The sequence below is a fragment of the Nipponia nippon genome, unplaced genomic scaffold (genome assembly GCF_047370975.1).
Source record: "Nipponia nippon isolate SJK-2023a ecotype South Korea unplaced genomic scaffold, ASM4737097v1 scaffold_17, whole genome shotgun sequence".
In the NCBI taxonomy this organism is placed as follows: Eukaryota; Metazoa; Chordata; class Aves; order Pelecaniformes; family Threskiornithidae; genus Nipponia; species Nipponia nippon.
The window spans coordinates 7,098,857-7,121,532 of NW_028262333.1; the positions used below are offsets into that span (position 1 = coordinate 7,098,857).

At 46.9% G+C, this 22,676-nt stretch overlaps 1 protein-coding gene across 2 annotated transcripts in view; it reads left to right on the forward strand.

Annotated features, from left to right (window-relative positions):
- The first annotated feature begins 402 nt into the window (after nt 1–402).
- Nucleotides 403–22,676, forward strand: part of PPP2R2B (protein phosphatase 2 regulatory subunit Bbeta) — a 112,168-nt gene continuing 89,894 nt past the window's right edge. The window contains exons 1-2 of one of the 2 annotated variants that reach the window (XM_087753666.1): nt 403–545; nt 692–769. In XM_087753666.1, coding sequence (XP_087609792.1) covers nt 536–545; nt 692–769 — 88 coding nt within the window. In that variant the 5' untranslated portion in view covers nt 403–535. Of the gene's footprint in view, nt 546–691; nt 770–7,045; nt 7,465–22,676 lie in introns of those variants that run through there. The other variant, XM_087753667.1, reaches the window with a different exon arrangement.

Sequence of the window (22,676 nt, forward strand, 5' to 3'; positions counted from 1 at the left end):
TCAGAGTGGCTTAACACAGAGCATTGCTACAGCAGCAAGCACAGTTGAGAGAGCTACAGCTTAATAATATGCCTTATAATAGAAACACCTGTAGTAGTCTTTTAAAACAACTGCAGTGCACTTCTGATTCCAGGCAAATTTTGATTATAATATTATGATGTGCTGTAAAGCGGCTGCATTCTGCTTGTGTTCATTGCCAAGCAGTTCACAACTACACTGACCACAAATGGGAAAGAAATTTGTTGTGGTAGTAAGAGTAGTTCTCTTTTCCTCTGTTTCACTCTCTCTTTAACGGTGCTGGAAATGATTGGGGGCATTAGTATTCTGATGAAGAGAGGCTGTGACAAAGACCGTGACTACAGGGCCTCCTGACTCTTCTGTGATGCTGCCAGTGATGTAGAGGGGACTGACTCCAATTGCACCGTTTCCGAAATAGCCCTACCATGGTACGGAGAAAACAAACAGACGGGCAATTCATAAGGCGAGCATAATGTTTTCAGTTTTGCAGTGTTAGCTTTGCACTTTGCGTGGAAGAATGATAACAGGTGAGCAAATATTTATCTTCATGCAGGGATTGCGGATATTTGTGTGCTAATTTGTATGTGCATGTGTGTGTGTTTGTTTAAAAAAGGACAAGCTATATACAAATGCGATGGTATCTTACCTTCTTTTTGCATGTGTTCCCTGGCAGGATTTGGAAACCTCATGCAGGATGTGCTGTGGTGCTTTAGTCAAGTAAAAGGAACTATAGATATTGGGGTGACAGAAGGTAAGTTTATTTTTCCTTTTGTTGCTGCGATCAGAAAGAACTTGTTTGTCATGTACATCTTGCCTAATCAGTGTGCGAGCGGTTGTTCGCATGTTGTTGGAAACCGCTGGCAAAGAGCTAAGTTACACTCTTTTCGTTTCTGCCTCCATTATGTACTTATGCATTTGAAAGAGATGAGTCTCTAAAATTAGCTATTGATCCAGAAAATTCATTTGAAGGCATTATGGCTTAATCATATCAATAGTCTTTGAAATAGATTTCCTTTTGGTTTTCAGCTGTTATTTAAAGAATTTCTCAGGGAATTACAAGACAGCCTCTCCCACTATAACATCCTTTACTGGAATCAGTTGGATTCTGTTTCTGGGTAACCTAAGCATAACTTGGTGCTCATTCTTCTACCTGGAGTTAAAATAAATTGCACTTCTACAGATGTGTATCTGTGTGGGAGGGACTGATGCAGGCGGTTGGGGGATTTAGGAGCACAAGACATCCCCTTTCACACTCAGTAGCTTTCAGGGTGATTTCTGCTCATCAATCACTTAGGCACTTCTCTCTCTGCAAGCACATCTGTTCAGCATTTAGCCAACATGTGGACTGCCAAAAGCTGAACAACTGAAAAGAAATAAATGCATTCGATTTTCCTGACTTTAAAGTCGAATTTATTCATTCAGTTCTGTTCTTCCTATGATTGTCTGGCTTAAACTTCTTACTGGGCATTTTCCTACATTTTCTTATTTCACACTTTCATCTTCCTTTCTCTTGTTGCATTGCTCATTAATCCATTAATTCCTTTCCCTTTCCATTTCACATTTTATTCCCTCTATGTTCTTTAGCCCTCAAGGATAACTGAAACCTTTATCACATCCCTCTTCTCTTAACCCTCCCAGTATATGCAATGCTTTCGTGCTGTAGGGAGGCCAAACAAGCGGTGATGAAATCCTCCCTTCCCCTGTGCAGAGCAGGTTGGTTTGTGTTACTACAGTGGCCTTTTACATTTGCATGAGAATTTCTGTCATGTTTTGTTTGGAGCACCAGAGGAGACGAGCTGGGTTCTCTGGGATCACGCTGCAGATTGCCAGGCGCACGATGGACGGGCGCACAATGGACGGGCTGGTATCTGGAATACGGATTGTGAGGGTGCTGCCCATCAAGACTTAGTTGCACTGGCACAACTGTGCCAATGTTTTCTGCCTGAAACCAGTGCGTAGACCCTACCAGTAGCATTTCATCCCTCCAACTGAATGGTTTTGGACATGAGAATAATGCTGGGGAAAGAGCTTGCTAGCAAGTGCAGCAATGCCTGGGAAAGTGTTGCTGAAAGTGCAACTGCTCACAGTTCCTTATGTGGATATTAAGACAATAAATGGAGGAACTGACTTGGCCTATTAGATATATTTCCTCTATTTTGTTGTATTTCCTGAAGTGTGATGCTTTCTTTAAAAGCACAATCTCAGAAGACTGAGAAGAGGACTGAGTCAGCCCGAGCCTCTGACAGCAGAGCTCTGACTTCTCGTCCTGGTGGGAATGCGATTCTGGCTGGAGTCCTCTCATCTGTTTCGCTTCGGTGGCAGTTCTGTTATGCTGCTTTTGCAGAAGAGGGTTTCACTCAGTCTGTAACCTCTAGTGACTACAGTGGGCCATAAAATTCAGGAGAATACTTAGCAATTTGTTAAATCTCTAGGGAAGAAAAATGCCATTGCGGTTAAAGCCACAACATTTTTTTACTGAGGTGGTTTTTTGCAAAAATGTTTACAAGGGGTTTAAGCTTTTACGGTAGAATCTGAAAATCATTTTAAATGGTCAGGAGTACTTGCTTGCTAGTTCAGAATTAATAAAATGATAGGTTGCCTCTTCTTACTCACTAGCCTTTTCTTAATGTAACTAGTTGTCAACGGGAGGCTATAAGCTTTTTTTTTTTTTTTACATTTGAGACTCAATGCTGGAGAAATCCAGAGGCATGATGACAGTAAGAGACCCCTGCAATTTTTTCTTGGAGTAACCTGAACTCACAGAACAGTAAAGGTCAATAGATAATATTTGAAAGGCTATATTCAGTGAAACCGATAACGAAAAGGTGATCACGCTGTTGAATCTGGTCAACAGGTGCAAACGGCCTCCCCATGACTGAGCAGAAAGCTCGGGAGAGCATTTTAGGTATGGGATTGGGCTTCTGGTTGTTACACTGGTTTTGTGTTTGTATGTGAATATGGGCGTATGTGGATACAGATGTACATACCCATGAAATACATGTCATAATTGTGTTTCTATCACAGAGGCCTCACGTTCCTCAGAAGTTTATCCATAACTTGTTATTTTTATGCTAGTCTTTGTGGCACATTTTTGACCTTCAGAACTCTTGGTAACATTCGAGCATCCTGAATTTACAAAATGTAATTTCATTAGTTATTGGAATGCATGCAGTTGTGTATGGTCAGGTGAAAGGAGATGTTACTATTATGTTTACAATGTTCTGCATCTTTAAAGGTAGAAGAGCCTGCCTCCTTCAGCAGGATGGCTTGTCATTCGGGCTTTCAAATGATACTTAAAATGTTGCCAAGAATAATTCTGTATGAATTTTCTGATAATATGCTTGCTCTCTTTCATGCACATGTAAAGCTGCACAAACAGAGATACACACAAACTTTCTCATTTTGTTCTTTCCTTGTTCATTGCTTTCCTTAACTTGGAATATGGTATCGTAGTGTGTGGGACTTGTCCTGATGACACCAGTGGTGTAATGGATCCTTTAACGCTAACACAACTGTGCGAATGAATGAGCTCTCTTATGCAGAGATGGGAGGCCTGGGACATCTTTCAGCTGCTCAAACAAACACTGATTTCAATGTTAAATATGAAGTAAATGACATTGCTGATTGCCATTGTGGTGCCACAGTGCTTTGGACTATATTTCATTACTACTAACAGGAAACAAGTTTTAGAGATCTTGCCTTATTTTGATATATTGATAATTAGCAGTCTAGCGTAGGAAACAGATTTGTGCAAATTTAAGAGGTGGAATTTCCTCTAGTCTTCTTGAGCCTCAAGATTCACAGTGTAGAACTACCACGGCTGTGGGAAGCTGCCCCAGCGCTTGCTGAAGGGCACGTCACAAGGGAGAGACGCAGTGCTGCAGAGGTTAGGAGGGCAAGGGCAGCCTTACAAAATTTGGGGCTGCTGTGCATGTGGGCTGTGTGCTGCAGACTAGGAACCCAGGCATTCAGCATTTAAATCTTGGTCATATTAAATTAGTCAGGTGTAAAGCATACATATAATAAAGTTATCAAATGGAGGAATATCACATAAATAATAATGGCTAAATTAAAATGGTCCTAATGAAGTCGGATGTTCTGCCCGGTGTCTGGAATATTTTGCAATTGGAATGTCACCAGATTCTGGCAAGCTCCATGACCAACAGCCATTTCCAGTGGGTCTGAGATTTTTATGTCTGCTTGCACACGCCTGTGTTTGCCACATCATCCAAATGGGTAACCAGTAACTCCAAATCAGATTTCAGTGTTGAATGATGGTCTGCAGGCTCACCAGGCTGGCTCAGAGCCTGGTTTCTGTTCTTGCATGTCGGTTTCCTTTTTGTGTTGCTTGCTAATTAAGCTCAAATATATATCCTGATTTCTGCATGTAAAGTGAAACTCAGTTTGTTAATGGAACATAAAAACGAAGTATAAATATTTAAATAGATCCAAGCCACAATAAAGATAATTTGGTGGGCTTTTTTTTTTTTTTACATGATTTTAATGAGGTAGAATTAATCTGTTTCTTAGGGAATGTTCACGTCTATTTTTAAGTGGAAAAAATATTTTTTTCTGTCATGTACAATGGAATCTATTACATTGATACACATGGTGGAAGAGAGGCACAGTATTTGCAGATTTCAGGCCTACAAGTAGGTCTCATATATGGCTTCTGTTTCAAGCTGACTCTGAGTTCTGGGTAAACCTGAAGCAAGTCACTGCACAGCTCTGTGTGGATAATATTTATTCCAGAGGCTCACATAACCTCTGACTATCTGTGATCTATATCTACATCCATAAGGAGGTGATACAGACAGACACAGAAACTACAAGGATGCCATACAGTTAAAAAGGCGTAAATAGGAGGAATTACAGTCCTCCTCCTGAAGCTGTAGTGATGATCTTGTAAGCAGAACTGGGGCAAATCTCTTTCTGGGCTCTTAAGCGCAGGACCAAACAGGGCTGAGTCTGGACAGCTGAGGGACTTGGACTGGTCTTGGAGCAGCCAGTTTTCCTCTCCCTTCCCAGAACAGGACAGGCAGGTCAGCACCTCACAGTGCAGTTCATCCCTTCAGTTCCAGTGGTGGAATAAACTTCCAGCTCTCTGCTACCAGAGTGAGGTACGCAAGCCCAATGCTGTGATCGTGAGGATCTGGGTTGCAGCGGGATGTCGTTTGGCGTGGAAATCCACGCTGGAGAATGAGCAGGTTGGTCTGTGTGCAGTGGATGACCACGTCTGTGGTGCGGCAGCGTGGCTCTAAAGATGCCATCCTCACGTAGCACAGCGTGGGCTGCCCTCTTCTTACGATGCGCACCTGCGTGTGCAGAGCGTAAGCTGCGTGCTGAGAAAGGAAAGGTCGTAACTAGAGCAGTAACACAGTCTTTATTCCTTTGTAGAGGGGGAATGGTTTCCCCAGAGCTGTTCTCAGCTGGCCTCACTTAGGGGTGGCCCTAGCCTTCTCCAAAGGCATCCTGGCTCCAGAATATTAGTTCAAGTAGCTGCTTGGAAATTCACATTCTTTTTCCAGGTTTTGTTGTACGCTCTTATGACAGTAGTAACTGAGCCGCTGTGATCATTAGAGATATGTAATTGCAGTTTTCACGTCTGTGATGTGGTTTAATTATGCATACCGCACCTAACTTTCCTCTGTAATTTCAACTGGAGATGACATTCATCACTTTCTCAAGTAAACCTGAATGGAGTTTCTGGGTGCAGTTAAACAGCAGTGTTTGCTTCAGAGACAGTCGTTTACATTAGTCTATTAAATAATCTCGTTGTGTGAGTCATACATGAACACATAAAGTGACTTTCCATGAAGAGTGCATTATAAAATACTGTCTCTTTATTTCACATCTTATTTCCTGGGATGGACTTGAGATACACAATAGTACTTAATCCTCAGCCTTCACTTCTGTGTGATGCCATCCGAGTGAGCCCTCATCTCTAAGCAGGAAGGCTTTGCATTGCTTGCGGCCCAGACCTGGAGTTTTTATTCGACATCCAGAGAGGGTATTTTGAATAAAGGGAAAGATATTAAAGTGAAATGAAAAGCTTCTCCCTTCACTGGCACAGGTGCTTTGCATCTCTTTGCTACAAGTGCAATCGTGCTGTCATCTGCCAATGACAGCACAATTAGAAAGACTGCAGCCAGATGATGAAACCAAACAGCAAAATGACCCAGTGCTCCACGGCAGGCAGCAACAGCAGGCAAGAACGGTGAGTGGTTTGGTCCTAAACCAAAAACTTGTCTGTAGAGTAATTAAACCGCAGAAAAACAGGGGGTGTGAGCATCAGCAGCTTATCCCATTATTTCCTTCCAACCTGCCCTCCTGATGCTGTGATATTTTCTATTACGTGCACCTGAGCAGGCAGTGGCAGAGAGTTTGGAGTGCACTTAGCTGTGAGAGATCTCTGCCTTAAAGAGTGGGTTGCAATTGAAGGAGCGTTAGAAATACTGATCTAGATCTGTTCCACTTCTTGAATGCTGCGGGTTCAACTGCGTACTGGAGACTCTGAATTAAGAGCACTGCCTCAGAAGAATCCGTAATATAGCAAAACGTGTTTTCATTCTATGGTTTGATTTGCATGCTGTGGTTTGTAGGTGCCTTTCTGGTGTCTTTTGGTTACCTCCTGGTCTATACAGGCGTTCTGAACGCGGGGAGCCGTGCCGCCGCCCGCGCCCTCAGAGGCAGCACCGCTCACGGGGAACGGCGGTGGTACCTCAGAAATCCCTCCCTGCAGACGCCGTTAGGCTGTGCTTGGGTTTCGCGCTGGGAGAGCGACACAGTTTAAAAACATAAATTACCTCAAGCTCTTACTTTACTAACCCGGTGGCACCTCCCTCACGGCCGCTTCTGCGGGCAGGGGCAGCGCTCTCAGCTGGGCCGAGAGCGGGCCCGACGGCCGGGGGGCCCAGCCCGGATAAACCCCTGCCCAACGCCGCGGAGCCCGCCCGCCGCCGGGCCGTGGGTCTGCGCCTGCCTGCGAGGACGGGCGGCCGAGGCGAAGCGCAGCGCCGCTCCGCTCCGCTCCGGGGGTGTGTTCGCAGGCAGGACGGGCTTAGTCAGCAATCCCGGCCGCGCCTCAGCCGATGCAGCGGCGGGGCCGGCCGGGCCGGAGCGCTCCGCTCCGCTCTGCCGCCGGGCCGGCAGCATGGGGGCCGGCCGGCCGGCTCCCCCAGCCAGGCAGCCCCAGCAGCGAGCCCCCGCCGCCTCTGCCATGTAGGCTGCCTGGGCACCGGCGCATCCTCATGGATTGAGGAGGGGTTGCGTTATTTTCTTCTTTATTTTTTTAGTATTTTTTTTTAGCTTTGTATGGTTTTATTTCTTTTTCTTTTTTTTTTTTTTTTTAATTACGGGTTTGGAAGATGAAATGCTTCTCGCGCTACCTGCCTTACATCTTCAGACCGCCGAGCGCCATCCTCTCCTGCAGCTGCCACACGGAAGGTAGGCGCCGCGGGGGCGGGCGGGCAGAGCTGCTCCGCGCCGGGAGCCGGGGCCGGCGTTGGGCGGTTGTTTATCACGGGAGAAGGCAGGAAAAAAGGCTCGGAGGGCGTCCGAAGGCTTGGCAGAAAATGACTTTGTTTATTCCTGTCAGTGCTTCTTGGTTTACTGTTAACTCTGCGCTAATTGTGCAAATAAGCAAGCAGCAGGACCGGCTTAAGGAAGACTTTCTAGTTATGGTGCTGCACAGGTTTATGTAGTTTGTAAATGTGGCCTTTAATTCATCTGTATATTCCCAAGAAAATGAACAAAAATCATATCTAGCATTGCCTGCATTTGGTTCCCTGTGCCCTTTCTCTCATTCAGTAAAGCCTGTTTTCAGGTCTTGGCAAAACAGCTCTGCAGCTGTTCGGGATAAACGAAATGTTCTCAGCAGTGTTTGAACTTTGTATTTTCTGGGTAGGAATGCAAAGTATCAGGTCTGTGTTCACTGAGACTTCAGTGGGACTTCTCCCATAGGGAGTGCTTGTTCATGCTGATGTATAACCCCGCTGACAGGACTGCGTGCGCGTTCGCAGTGTGTGAACTATCAGACAGTTTTGTGAATCATCTGCAGTCGTCCAAACAGCTCTGTGGGGTCAAAATTTCACGCTATTGCTACTCCCCTATGTGGAACCACAGCGATTTTCCTCATGCACCCTAACCAAAGTTAGTTAATGAGGAAAAAAACCTTTCCTGTCACCCGCCGTTCTACAGACTCGTTCGTCTAATTTGAGTCTGTCTGCATAGGCTGAATTACCAGCCTTATCTGTAAGCGATGGGAAAATCCAGAAAAACACTGCAGGGATGTATGCTCATGGCTGTATTGGTTTCAGTCGCTGCCCACTGCGTTTATCTAGCGAAAAAGAAACGCTGTGGGGAGTACCTTGCCGCGGCTCCTGATGCCTTGACCAAGACCGTCGTAAGGCTGAAGAAACGGGGTGGAAGGGTCAAGGGGGAAGGACTGGGCGGGGGATGATGACACTCCAGGCTAAATTTTTATATCTACTTAGGTTGCTCTATTTTAGTCCAAGCAGACAGCATGGACTTTTTAAAAATTATTTTCTCTGAAGTTCTAAGCAGATCAAATTATCCCAATAGATAACTCAGACTAACTCTGGAGTTCATTCTTTGAAATTTCTCTAAAGATTTCTTTTGTTCTCATGTTGACTTTGTCCAAAGGCACAGCTCCTTAAGATATTCTGAATAAGTAACTTTTGTGTTGTTCTACTGGAATAAATAATTCAATGGAGAAGCAGACCTCGCTGTTTTAGGGGAGGTCATATGCGACTACTGAGAGAAAAATATGAATTAAAGAAAGAATGCCACACTGGTGTGCTATCTATTCTTCTCCATCGCAAACAATATATAATGAAAGTCGTACAGAACTGTTTCTCAGACCAATTATCAGATGCATGTAATTAACTTGGGGTGAAACTGATGTCTGGAGAGTTTAAATGACTCTGTTCCTGGTTAAATCACTAGCAGAACTGAGAAGAGAACCCAGGTAAGAGCCTGACTCCTGCCTCAGTCCGCTCGGCGTGGCTAAATAGGCCAATGTAGCATACGAGAACCCTCGATATACAATGTACAGCAGGAGAAGGATCTAGTGCTCATACTTCCATGTTTTGGAGTGATGAAGGTGTGATTTGGTATCTCTGGTTCGCTCCTGATGGAGTGCAGACTTGCAAATGGGACAGAACTATTCACGGGGTGAAGCTGTGATGCCTCAGGGACCAGATTCAGTCAGATGCTGCTCTGGTCAGTCTTTCAGGCAGGCTTTACGCTGCAGACAGACAGAAGGCACGGGACAGCTGAGCCTGTCAAAGAGAAAAGGCTCCTCTCCTCCCCGAGCCTGGCAGAGGTGTCCCTCTTAACCAGAGGAGAAACTCCTTCGTGCCCCTGCACCACCCTCTGGACTCGCCCCTTCCTGGCAAGGTGTTCCTCCAAAGACCCTTCTGATCCCAGCGCCATCCAGACCGAGACCTGAAATCCTGATGTATTCTGTATTACCTCACTGTAAGAATTCTCTTCTTCATTCATCCCAAATTCCCAGAGTTGTAACTGAGAGATCTAGGCCAGCCAAGAGCCTGGAACAGAGAGCAAAGACTGTGCACCAAGCTGTAATAAACCTGAAATTCAAGTTCACTTCTTTATCTTCTTCTGGCACTGCCTATGAAATGGTTTTAGAAAGTTGCAGCTGAGCGCTCATTTATTTCCTCACAGACTGGTTTGTTGTTTGGCTCTGCTTTGCTGGGAAGTTCCAGTCCTTGATTGGCAGTGCCCATGGAAATGATCCAGCGTCGTTATCATTACCGCAGAGGTGTGGGATTATGGTAATGAACGGGAAGGAGAGGGTGCATCTGGAGAAAGCTGATGCAAGTGAAGCGCCTGAGGTGGTGGACGTGGTGCGGCTGAGCAGGCGACGTGGGCTTCTCTTGTGTGACCTGCTGTTGCCATCACACTCATGATGCTCGTTGTCATCCAGAAACACCAGTCCTCCTCGTACCGAGGTGTGTGGCTTGGGATGCAGTACAGTATAGCACATGTGTTTTGAGATCTTTTGAAAATATTGACTACTTGGGCCTTAATCGCACAGCTCAGTGACGCATGTTTGAATTCAGTCCCGCAATGCACGCTTGTGTCCCATTGACCTTAAAGGTATGCCTGTAGCTTGGCTGAATAATAGTGGTTTGGCACAATTTGAGCCCACAGTACTATCCTTTGGACCCTGATTGCTACTGCTGAACTGTATTTGAATGAGGAATATTGCGGTAGAAAAGCATTTCTTCATCTATTCCTTAAGATGCAAAACAGGTATTTGGGTCTGGCTTGTTCTTGCAGTGGTGTGTGCACTGAAAATTGATCTAAATATATCTTTCGATGTGGAATGTGCACTGTGAGCTTTCAGTCGTTTATTGTTTGCTGAAAAAGGGTTAAATGACAGAGCGACTGGTGCCTTAACAGAAGTATGTATGCGTTAGTATCGGGTTTGCTGAGAACTGTGGATAGGCTGCAGCGGCTGGCAGACTTGGGATGTACGTTTACAAAATAAAACACTTCAGAATGTATACATATATACTGATCAAAATAACTACCTAGTTTTTTAAATGCAAACTTCCTTTTATTTCTGCAACATACTCAACTCAAGGATATCAAAGATCATTTAAATCCTTAGCTAAGTAACCTTCAGAAAAAAAGCCTTTGAATTAAGAAAACAATATCCTTTCCTGCAGACGAGGAAGCGAGCACAAAGATGGGAAATGAGTTCTCTGAGGTCATACAGTCGGCAAACTTCGAGTCATGCATGTGTTTTTCTTCCAGAATTTAAACAGAAGTGTATTTTTGTGCACTTTTCTGAGCAGGGTTTGAAATGTTGGCTGTTCTGCAGAAGTATTAATTCTTTTGGATACTTTAATTGATGTTCAGACGTAGTAGTTTATTTCCTGTCCTTAAAATCTGTTATTGTGCTTAGGAGGTCTTTAACTGCATTACTAATTTGACAGGCCAACAACTCAAATACATTTTCAGAACCTCCAAATTTTTCCCAATTTGGTTGACATTCAGTTAGGCTGAAGGTCTTGAATCGTTTTGTATTTCATGCTGATAAGTGTAGCCGTTCATCGCTGCAGTTGCGGGATCTCTGTGCAATAGTGTGTTAGTTTGGTGCCGATACAAAACCGCAAACAATGCAAATGTGTCTGCTTTCAGTTCACTCACTATATATTGCAATTGATAGGGATTATTTAAGTATTAATCTGTATTTAATATTAAATACTTTATCCAGTATCTGAATTTACTGCTAAGGTCTAGATACAATTTTTTAATTGTAACAGAAAAATAATGATGCACATTTGATACTGCAATGCTAAAAATCTGGACACTACAATGAAAACACATTTAGGACGTGTGTGTGTGTATACACACACACTATATATATATATATATAGTGAAGGAGCAAAAGAAAGTGTACGTCACATTAGGCCAAAGGTTTGGAGTTCAGCTGTTGCCGTGAGCAGGCTCAAGCAGTGCTGACAAAAGCAATAAATTCACTGTTTGTTCTGCACCAACACGTCTCGATATTTCTTGCTTTGAGGAGTCCACCAGGAGCTTGGTATTACTCCGCAGCTCATTCCCGCGCATTCTTTATTCCTGCAAATAATTTAGAATGACTGAATCAGTAGCTTATAGAAAGTTCTGGTGGTAGTGCATTACGAGCAGTAGTTATGGTGGTAGTGCATTACGAGCAGTAGTAGGCCAAGCCCAAGGTTTGTAATCATGGGTGTGGAATTCTGATGCTGGCTGGTTTTCTTTCTCGTGGGGGGGAAAAACAGCCTCACACTGTACTGTGGATAGATTTCTGTTTGCTTGGGAAATAGAAAACAAAGAAATAAAAGAAAACTTCCTATGTCCAATGTACCCAAAACTGAGACAGCACACAAGGGGTACGGCAGGTTTCTGTGTGCGATACGAATGGGGAGGAGCTGCTGCTGGTAACGAAGGGCTTTGAAACCCTGCCATGCTTCATCCTAGCTGCTGTCAGATGCAGATGTGAAAGGAGCAATACTGCTCAAATGTGACTCATGCTGGAGAACAACAAGTGGTGGTGGGCAGCATGGGAAAGTCTGGAATCGCAGCTGCAGAAATGGAAAACAACGGGCTGGTTGTACAGTTACCACAGGCCGTGATCCGGGTCTGAGTCTTGTCAGTTCACATCTCAACCGTCTTCATTACGGTATCGTTGTGGCTGCACTCGCTGCCCTCCTGGCCATGCATCTGGCGCTTCTACTGGGAACCCGGGCTTTCCTGGGAGATGGTATTGTTGCTGTTTCACCTATTCCGATCTGCGCTCAGTGGGACTGCTGGCACAGCAGCCTGGGATTTCACATGTACCTCCAAAATCAAAGTATTGCGTCACGGCTGGAAGAAAACATGGGTAGATTTCTTAGTGGCGCTTTGGAAGGAATCAAAAAAATTGCATTGAAAAGGCCCTTGGGAGTCATCTAGCGGGGATTAACTGTACTTATTGGTAGCATTGACACGGTACAGGGATTCTTATAAAAGATCTTCATCCATGCCAGATTTGGTCTGGAATCTTACCCCCATCCAGCTGGTCTCTAGGCTCTTCTAATTTAGCAATAAATGAATAAATCGACTTGAGATTTTTGAATGGGAGGAGATATACAGGAGAAAACCATCATGCCGTATTGCTTCTGCCAAGGTTTAAGTGACAATATTTAAGTGATTTTAAATGATAATTATTACAGTTAGCATGGAAGCATACAGTCAGAGAAGTGATGAGTGGCTGGAGGGCTGGTAAGAGGTAGGGAGCTCTCAGATCACCTTTCTGTTTGCAGCAGGCTCTAACAAAGCACATACTTAACAGGTTCTTGTCAAACGCATCTCAGTCCACAAAGGATGCCAAATTGCTATCTTTGCTGGTAATCAGTTCTAGTGTTGAGCTGTCTTCTGGTTTCTGTTCATTTATCTCTAACAAAACTACCTGCAAGTTAAAATGATTCTCGGTCTCCACTATGTAGCCTGCAGAAGAATTGCTCAGCATCAGCTTTATCATGATGCTGTATCTAGCCTTGTTCAGTTAAATTCCCTGTCTGAGCCTGTCCTTACAAATGAAGCTTTCTGAACCTCTTATTACTCTGGTTGGGCCCTTTTATTTTCCTTAATGTGGGATAGCCAGGAAGGGAACTGGTACTGTAACTAAGAACATCATCCATCCTTACTAGGGAATGCATTTTGTGTATTTACTGTATGGCAGCCTGCTGATCTCTTGGTGTCTGTATGACCTTTGGGCCAATGGTGCTGTTCACTTAAATTCAGTTTGTGCTCATTAGTGCATCCGTGTCTTGCGCTGCGATGAGTTTTCTATGCACAGTAGAGGAATTCTGGCTGAAGTCCTGAGTTTCTGTATTGCTGAAGGTAGTCGGTCATGGCTGTGTCAGGTAACACCCTAGACCATGAAAAATTAAGGTTTATTAAGGGTTAAGCTGTCAGCCTTCCTCATCTCCACCCTCCTGAAAACTTTGTTTTAAAGCCAAGCTGTTGTCATTTTCCCTGCTTTCTTTTCCTCTGGGGAGAATCTTCGATCCTCAGTACGCCTTTCAGTGTTAACATGTAGGGTAAGATTAATTAAAAAGCGTGCCCAGGACAAGGAATTCTCTCTGATGTGGCTGGGTTGGCTCCGTGGGTACGTACATCTGCTGCAGTTGCAGGCGGTCGGTGGAGCCTGTCCAGGTTTCCCACTGGGAGCGGAGCTGAGCCCAGTGGTGCCCGCGCAGGCTGGGCTCCCGGGGACACGCTCGGGGCTCCCAAAAGGGCTGGGCAGGTGGGAGCTGGGCAGCCTCCGTGCCGAGCCGGCGCGCTGGGACCCTCCTGCGTCGCCAGCAGAGCCGCTGGCAGGGAGGCAGGCTGTCCGCCTTCCAAGGGCCTCCGTGGGCGCTCCGCATGTCGTGCTGTCAGCGCTGCGAACCGTTGGCAGCTGCCCTGAGCTCCCACCTTCCCTGCTTTAGCCTCCCCACCTGGCCTGGGCGGACAGCTGTTTGTCCTTCTGAACAGCTACCCTGGGGAGCTGTGCTGAGCGCAGAGCAGCCGTACTGCTGAGCAGAGGAAAAGCAATGAAAAGGCAGTTTAATAAATAGATTTTTAAAAAACCAATGGGGTAAATATTACGTATTTGAAAATGAATGTTTCTTTCAAGGCCTCTGAAGAATGGCTGGCACCCGTGCCCACGGGGGCTCTGCTAGAGCTGCAGCTGCAGCTGCAGCAGAGGCACAGGGCAGTGACTGTCTGTAGCGAGGGTGGGCACCAGCCCGTGGTGCAGCCCCGCTCCACCCTGCCGCTGGGTACAGAAAGCCCTTGTCCCTGATCCCTGTCATACCCCGAGAGAGGGCAGAGCCTGCCGGAGTTATCCCGAGGGGACGCCAGGACAACCCATGGCTGTCAGCCCGGTCCCAGCACGGTGCCCGCTGCTGCTGCTGCTGCACCAGACGTGAATCCGCGGGGAGCTTGGTCAGCAGCAGTGAGCTCTCCTCCCGCCAGCAGTTTAGGCCTGTCCTGCTGGGAGTTGAAACAGAAAGTGTATCTACATTTGATCTTCAGAAATTACACGTACTTCGAAATTACAGCCTGCACATGCAGAGAGCAAGGGAGGGCATGGACTAATTCTGATCTCTGCTGCTTGCTAAGTCACAGCAACTCCTCTGTCTTCTGTTAAGTCGGTCCTATGTCTCCCTGGCCCCGGGGCATCTCAGATTTGGCTTTATTGCCTCTGTGGGCAGTGGGAGTCATGCAAAAAGCACAACTGCCCGTTACGAGCCTGTTGCTGAATGTGTTAGTGCTGTGATGCTGCTCAAGTCTGCCGGCCTTGCCTGGAGGACGTGGCAAGTCCTCGCGTGTCCTCGCAAGCCTCCTTGTACTCACGTGTGCGTGGGCTCTGCTCCTCGTGCAAGTTTGTACAAACACATGCAAATACATTTTACAAATGTGGATCCTGTGCTCTCTATTTGGTATCAGTATTTTGACAAAGGCTAAGCTAGCAAAGGTGATAGGGCGTTTGCTTTGGTATAGGAGGCCTGGAGCTAAGTTGGTTCATTTAATGTGATTACTCTAAGAAAGCTAATCTATTGCTTTAGGAATACCTTCACCTTTAGTTTATTGGTACTAAGTGTTCAGACTGTCCAGTGCCTGATTTATAAATTTCTCAGTGGCAAGGTAGCCACAAGCACCGCTCAGGTAATCGGTGCTGTTAGTCAAACCCCTTTTAGCTCAAAATTAAATACTGTTTTAGTGAAAAAATACACTGAATAACCTAACTTTAAGCAGACTGATTTCATTAATTCCTGAATAGCTCAATACTCACAAGATTTGGGGTCCTTTAATGACCAAAATGTGACTTTCCTTTAAAATAAAGGATTTTGAAGTTACAGTAATTCCCAGAGTATTAGTATGAATAGTTCCCTGGCTTAGAAAGGCTACGAAAGAGTGGAGCCATTCCTGTGTTTAAGTAGCCCCGAGGTAACTATCTTTTTGTCTGAAGCCTTCTACAGTTTTTTCCGTTTTTCCGCATTTCTCAGTTTGTGCCCAGGCTTTGCACTAGCATTTTTGGAGGTTCCAGCGGAGGTGACACGAAGCCCGGGATGTTTAATCACTTATGTTTGAGCTAATTTTAAAGCTTAGCTCAAAGGTGCCCTTAAGCTAGATGGTTAGCTTTTTAGGGGTCTTTAACATGAAAGCTCAGCCAGAGGCACCTTAAAAGTAAGCTCTTTACCTTAGGGGCACCTCTAGGCTGAGCTTTTGGCTTTTGGAGTATTTTTGAGTGATGTAAAAAGTAAAAATAATTATTTTCTCATACACTCCAGACAGCGGATTCCTCTATGGGTGACCGCAGAAAGTATGTTCAGGTTTTCCCTCTTGTCGTATTTAGATCAGTGGAATGGGCCAATTAACAAAGTGAAGGAAAGTCTGCTTGGGAACTGTTTAAAGTGTGTCTTGAAGCTCCTGATGCCAGGCGTAAACCGCCAGTGGGATGCAGCAGCCGCAGGGACCAGCTGGCTGGCGGCTAACTCGCTCCGCTGGCTGCGCTCGGTCTCTGCACGATGCTTTGCAGAGCAAACCCTGGTCTGGGTGCTGGAGAGCTCTCAGGATGGCAGGGCCCCACAGCCAAAATCCTTGGCCTGGGGTGAACCTAAAATAGCCAATTTTCTGTTTGTTCTTTTTGCAAGACTTTAACTTTGTTATTCTGATTACACTTACCATTGGCCTGTCAGTTTTCTCCCCGCTGTGTTGACCACAAGTGGGTTTATTTTTCTGGTGAGTCATTCCTATGGCTTCGACCTGAGTTAATCAGGCACCAGCAGCTGGGAGCATCACTGAAGTCCTGAATTACCCTGGCGTAAAACCCACATAAATTAAATTTGAAGCAGTGTTAATACTACAGAATGGTATGTGCATTAGAGTTACAGTAAGATTGTGTAAGTATGCAAATATGGTTTGGTGTAACTAATAGTCTATAATTACACGAAGAGAGGCCATTAGTTTAAGGCTGACGGAGGAGAACACCGAGTTAAGATTGAGCTTTCTACAATAATTGTATTTCCTGATTTAGCTGTTCTTTAATTTCTCAGTCTGAACGCCGTATCAACCCTTGCTTTTTAGTGAAGAACATCAGACTTGCTCTAATCTCAGTTCTTCCATTTATCAGAACTTGCACCGTGTGCAGGAATCCAACCGCCTCTTCTGTTCTTTCCGTAAGAGTAAATGAGGTTAATTTTGTGCAGCCATGAAGAAAAGGATTGTTGCTAGGGGAAAAAGAGGCAAATTCCTTATCCAAAATAGTAGGCATAACGTCAAAATGAAGGATGGTATGTGAAAACTGTTTCTCCTTCCAGTGAGCTTAAGGCCTTGTTTCTGCTACATCCATTTCTCTTTGCTCATTCCTGTGTACTTGGCGGAGGTAAATCCCACAACCCTGCCCAGCTCATCCCGTGGTGAGGTGGGAGATGTGCTGCAGCCGGAGAGAGGGGAGAGCCACGGGCCCACCTCTGGACTTCTTTAGTACAAGAAATGATAAACTTTGTCCTGACTGGGTATGAGGGGGGAGCTCCGATAGCAGGCGTGCCACTCACGAAATGGCGAGATGCCCAGCTCTACAGCCAGACTCAGTTATTGGTATTTAGGCATTTTGGTGGTGCAGATGGGTCAGTTTTCTCCTTCAGGGATGATTGGTGCACCTGCATTTTTGTTGTGGTAGCTCAGGAGCTGGAAATATCTTTCCTTGCCTGCACTGATTGCATTTCCTTTGCATTTTTTCTTACTCTGTCCATTTCAAGGCCTTTTAGGAAAAAATAACATTTTCGTTATTCATATATGTATATATACACACACACACTTACAGGGGTTTATTTTGCTCTCTACTAGCTTCAGGAATTTATAAAAGAGGAAGAAGGCTGTTTCAGCTGTCACAGATACAGAGCTTTCTTCCTGCAATTACACTCCTTCAGTATAATTTTTTGCCACAGAATACAGCAAGATCCCTGGTTTTTGTCTGAATGGTGGTGCTCTCGGAGCACTTTCAGTGGGGAAAAAGTGCACAAGCCACTTTGAAAGATGTTAAGAACTCAGCTTGAAGTCTCTCTCCTTAATGATATGCTAAATTCTGTCTTTTAAGAGGCAGAGAGTCAAAGATGAGAGGGAAGACTCGCTCTGGATGATTCCTCTGTGCTTTGTTATTTGGTCACACACTCCAGCTCTTGGTGTCCCCAGGAGGGATGACTCTGGCTCTGGGGATCCGCAGCTCTTTCCCCATAGCAGAGAGGGAAGAAGCAGAGATCCCTCCCCAACCCTTCTCACTGTCTCACCTGTGCAGTGAGGATTGCCCAGGCAGGAGGGGATCCCCTGGCCCGGGATGCAGACGGATGGATGCCCGCAGGTGATGGATGCCCAACCAGAGGCTGTGGTGGGAGGAGGAGACCAGGAGGAGGAGATCAGGAAGAGGCCAGGAGAAGGAGTGTGGCACCTCGCAGCCCAAGGCAGGGGGTCACGCTCTGGCTTTCTAGCACTCAGTGGCCAGGCACTTGGAAAACCAGCAGCTGCTGCCGTCGTTCCTCAGTTTCTTCGTGCACTCTGAGAATCCCAGTTGGAGCGTACTGGTGCAGGGTCAACCTCTGCTGCGGGAGATGAGCTCTTGGGGCACACTGGGGCTGATCTCGTGTCTTGCATTGCTAAATGGTACCTATCCCACCGCCCAAGGCACGTAGTGCTGTAGGCTCAGGAGACTGTAACAAAAAATAGACGTTGGAGAAAACCAAAAACTGCGTTTTGTGGTCTCAGCCCTGGAAGACCCCAGAGATGGTCTGTGAGTTGGGGGTGCTGCTTTGGCCGTGGCCAGTTTGGGCTGACTCAGAGGCAGCTGGCCAGCGGAGCGATGCCGGTCATTGGGTTGGCAGCAGGGAGCCTCTTCCAGCCACGCCAGCAGCCCCCAGCTGCACCGGATCACCGTCCTGAGCTGCCCCGCAGCCGGTCCTTCCTTGCTCTTGTCTCAGCTCTGCTGCAGTCGGGATTCCTCCAGGACCCCGCAGATCCTTGCCATGTCTTCTGTGTAAACATCTCCCCTGATTTCTTGCAGATAATAACTGCACCTTGGCTGGGAGAGATCCTCTGCCCGCTTCCCTCGTGACATGCTGCTGTCGCTGAGCTCTCCGCTGGCTGCCTGGGTTGGAGGAGCAGGTTTGCCGCTCCCTGGTGAGAGCGGTTCCCACCCCTGCGCGTCCGCTGGGCTCTGAGCTGGGAGCTAATGGCAGGCCCTGCTGAAAGCCAGTGTAAACGAGGACAGAGGGCTACGCTGTATGCGATGCTCTTATCAGTTAGGGGTGGAATTTTTCACTTCTAGCCAGTGGCATTTCTAAACCTCTTAATGCAAGATAAAAGTGCTTCGTATCTGTAAATAAGCTCTGATAAGTATAAACATTTCTATATTGAGGCCATGATCCCTCACATGATCTTATGCTACTCTAAGTTTACAGCCATAAATGATATGACTATGCTGAAGTAGGTTTTTTCCCAAAAAAAAAAAAAAAAAAAAAAGCCTAGTAGCTCCTAGGCTCAGACAAGGCCTGAGTTGGAGATCAGCTTTTATTATTACAAAAGTATATGTATTTGCACTAATTTCCCAGGCTAAAACATGACCTCATTTGTATTATCTCAAAGCTATTGGGTAGAGAGTGGGATTGAATTTGGTTTTAAATTCTCCTGGGCGTGACATTGAGCTGCTATTTGAAAGGAATTAATCTTCATATCCTACTGGGACCCTTCTGAGCTATCTGAATAAACGCGGTTGAGGAGGTCGTTCAGGTTTTGCCTTTGGTTCCCTTTGGATGGGCTGCGGGCGGTCCCACGGGACTCCTGTTGAGACCCTGGGTTGTCTTTGATCAGACTTTGGTGATTATCGACGCGAAATAAGGGTGCTGCGTGGTCTGGCACGTGGGGCCATACATCTTGGGTGAAGTAAACTGGGACCAGTCTGTCCTTTTAAGTTTTGCTTTCTAGCAACCCCCTCCCCATGCAGGAAGGCCAAGGATGGGAAAAATCCCTGACCACGGAGTTCATTGTAGTAAGTGGGAGCGAACGTTGAGCAGGAGATGATTCTGCTGAGTTCGGAGTTTTTAAAGTTTTAGTTAAAATGCAATTGAAACAGTGGATCTAGATTAGCACTGCCAGGAGAAGTGATTGCATGCCGTTTACTTAAACAGCTCATTAAGGGTGTTGCATACGCTTTGTTCTGAAGCTTTGTTTCTAGGCTTTGAAGCTGCGTATTTTCTCTTAAAAAAAAAAAAAAAAGAGGAAGAAAAAAAGAGCTATTGCTTGTTTGTTGGAGACAAATTATTTTTTTTTTTTTCCCACGTGAGTTGCTATTCCCTCTCTCATCTAAACCTTTCATCTCTGAGCAGTGCTGGTTCTGTTCAGGTTATATTACCAAATAACAGGGCTGAGGGCTGGAGAAGCTGGGAAGAAGCAGAAGCTGCCCCAGATGCTGGTAAGGGGCAGCACCCCGTTGCCCTCCTGGTGTCTCTTTGGACTGATGAAGGATTCTAGGAGAGCACGCAGCTCTCCTGCAAAATCACTGAAGCACCGACGCGTTATAAAGTCCTCTTGTTGTTTTGCAGCGCAGGAAAACTTGCTAGGGTGATGTTATTAGCTGCAAATTGAAGAACTATTCAAAGTCCTCTTCAAAAATAAAGCTGGCAAGACCTCAAGCTTGACGTTCTGCCCAGCAACTCTGCTGAGCTGTTGGAGTCTGTAGGAAACCTTTGCTCAGGGAAAGGGTACGCACATGCACAGAACCAGAAACGCATTTTAAAAAATCTTGGGATGTGGGCTCTGCCGCACATCGGTCGGACCACCTGCGGGGAGGACAGGCCGGGTTTTCGGGCTTGCTCTGCTGGCGTCGCCGCTGGGCGGTGTTGGGAGGGCGTACCTTCCGCGCCTTCACCGGGAAACGGGGCGAAAGGCTCAGCTTTTGGGAAACCTCCCCCGGGCGCCGGAGAGCTCCGCGTCCCGCTTTGCCCCGGAGAGCCGAGAAGCGGGTGGCCCGCTGGCTACCCCTGATCCCTCCGGGTTTCTTCCTCTGTGCCCCCCCGGCCGTGGCCCAGGGCGCGGTGCAGCCGGGCGGCCCCGGGCTGGCGGTGGCCGGTCGGGGGGCGCAGGGCGGAGGCGCGGCTCCCGTCGCCGCTCCCGGGGCGGCTGCGCTGCCGCCGGCCGCCGGGCGGGGGCGGTGTCGGTGCCGCTATCGCTGCCGGTGCACGCCCCGGGGCCGCGGGGGGCAGCGGCCGGGTCCCCTCGGGGCGGGGGCCGCTCTGCGCCCCAGCGGGGTGCGCTGGGCGGTTCTGCGGGCACCGGCCGCTCCGACTCCTTCCTTGCGCCTCTCCCCCGCCGCACCGGAGTGCGGCTCCCCGCCGCCTCCCCCCGCCCCGAAACCGGCATAGGCGAGGGCTCCGAGCCCCCCGCCCTGGGGCTGGGGCCGTGCTGGGGACCGCGCTGCTGCCTTGCGCCCGGGGGCTCCGGTCACTGCATCACCTCACCCCTGCACGACCGCAGGCAGCTGGAACAGCTTGCTTCTTCAGTAACAAAAAATGTTGCTGAGGGTTTTGGTTTTTTTTTAATTGTGGACATTCCATCCTGTCATCAGAGGATTTTGAAAATGATTTTTCTTCTCCCCCAGTTCGTGTTGGGAAATGATTTTTCTTCTCCCCATCCTGCTCTTCTGCTGATCAGCAATCCCAGTGCGACCGTCGGTCTCCAGGCTGCCTAGTGCTAAGGCTTCCTGCAATTTTGCATGTCAAACCAGCTCCAACAAAAGAAAGAGCCGAATTAAGAGCATATTTCCAAGGCTCTAGAGATATTTCCGTTATGTGACTATATTTCACTCACTACAGATGGGTTCAGCTGTAGCTTCCCAGTGTTCCCGTGTCATCTATATTTAGTTAGTGCTTAAATCAGCACAAAGGTACCTTCTGTCATCCCTCCCACTCTGAAGAGACCTGATTGAGGCTGCAGGGTTGCACAGCGAGCAGCGCTTCAGAGTGGGAGAGAGGGAGAGCAGCTGGCTGGGAAGCCGAGCTTCAGAGCAGATCTCGCATTCTGCGGCTGGCTTGAAATGGAGTTATTTGAAGCACTTTTGGGGAAGGCAGGATGGTGAGTATGGTCAGGGTGACCTACCTGTAAGAAAAAACAGGGAAATTGTCTCTATTTATTCTCCCCGCCACGGAGAGCTTCACCCCTGTGTCGGTGGGATTGCCAAATCCATTCTCCTGCCCGTGGCCCGTGGCGAGGGCGCGCGTTTCCCCCAGCGCCACGGGCTGCGTTCGGCACAAACCACAGGCACGGCTCAGTGACTCTCGTCAGACCTAGAGGCGTGCTTAGCCGCTGTCCTGGGTTGGCAGACCAGATGGTAAATACCCAGCGATAGCCTGCAGCTTCTCGATTTTTGTATGCTCTCTCCACTGAACCCACCCAGGAATGTCACAAATTACCGTGCTGGCAGAGGGCACGAAGGGCCACAAGTCCATGTGTGTTGACTCAATGAAAAGCAATAGTCTGAGGTTTAACCTTTCCCTTCTCTGCAGGCAGCTTTGCTGAAGCAAGGTCACCAAAAAGTCCCAGAAATTCCTTAAACGTTTTGATGTTGTGGTGAAGCTGTGCAGGTGTAATTGCTATACACAAGATCCTATTCTTACTGCGAAAGCCTTATATTACACGAGTGACTATGTGACAGCAACCCAACAAATTGTTTGATACTATACTCTAAATGATTTTCTAATGTGGATTATAAAAGAAAAACAGGCTGTCGTAGGCTGATCTTGCTATATTTGGGAAATAAATGCTCTATCAGCTTTGTAAAGCCATATGGTGGATTTATTCACAATCAGCAGTTCCTTTCAAATGCAAGTTCATGGCATTTAGTAATACATTTTCCAGTATACAGCTCAGCACTCTTTTTTTTCTTTTTCCTTTTCCAGCATATGATTTGAGAGCGGTCAGCTGGCTGCGGTTGTAGGCCACCCCTTGTCTGGGCAACGCGTATTCAGCAATATAATTAATCACTTACATTAGTGAGGTCTTGCAAACTCCTGTGTACTTCATCATCAGTTTTTGTTCCTGCACAG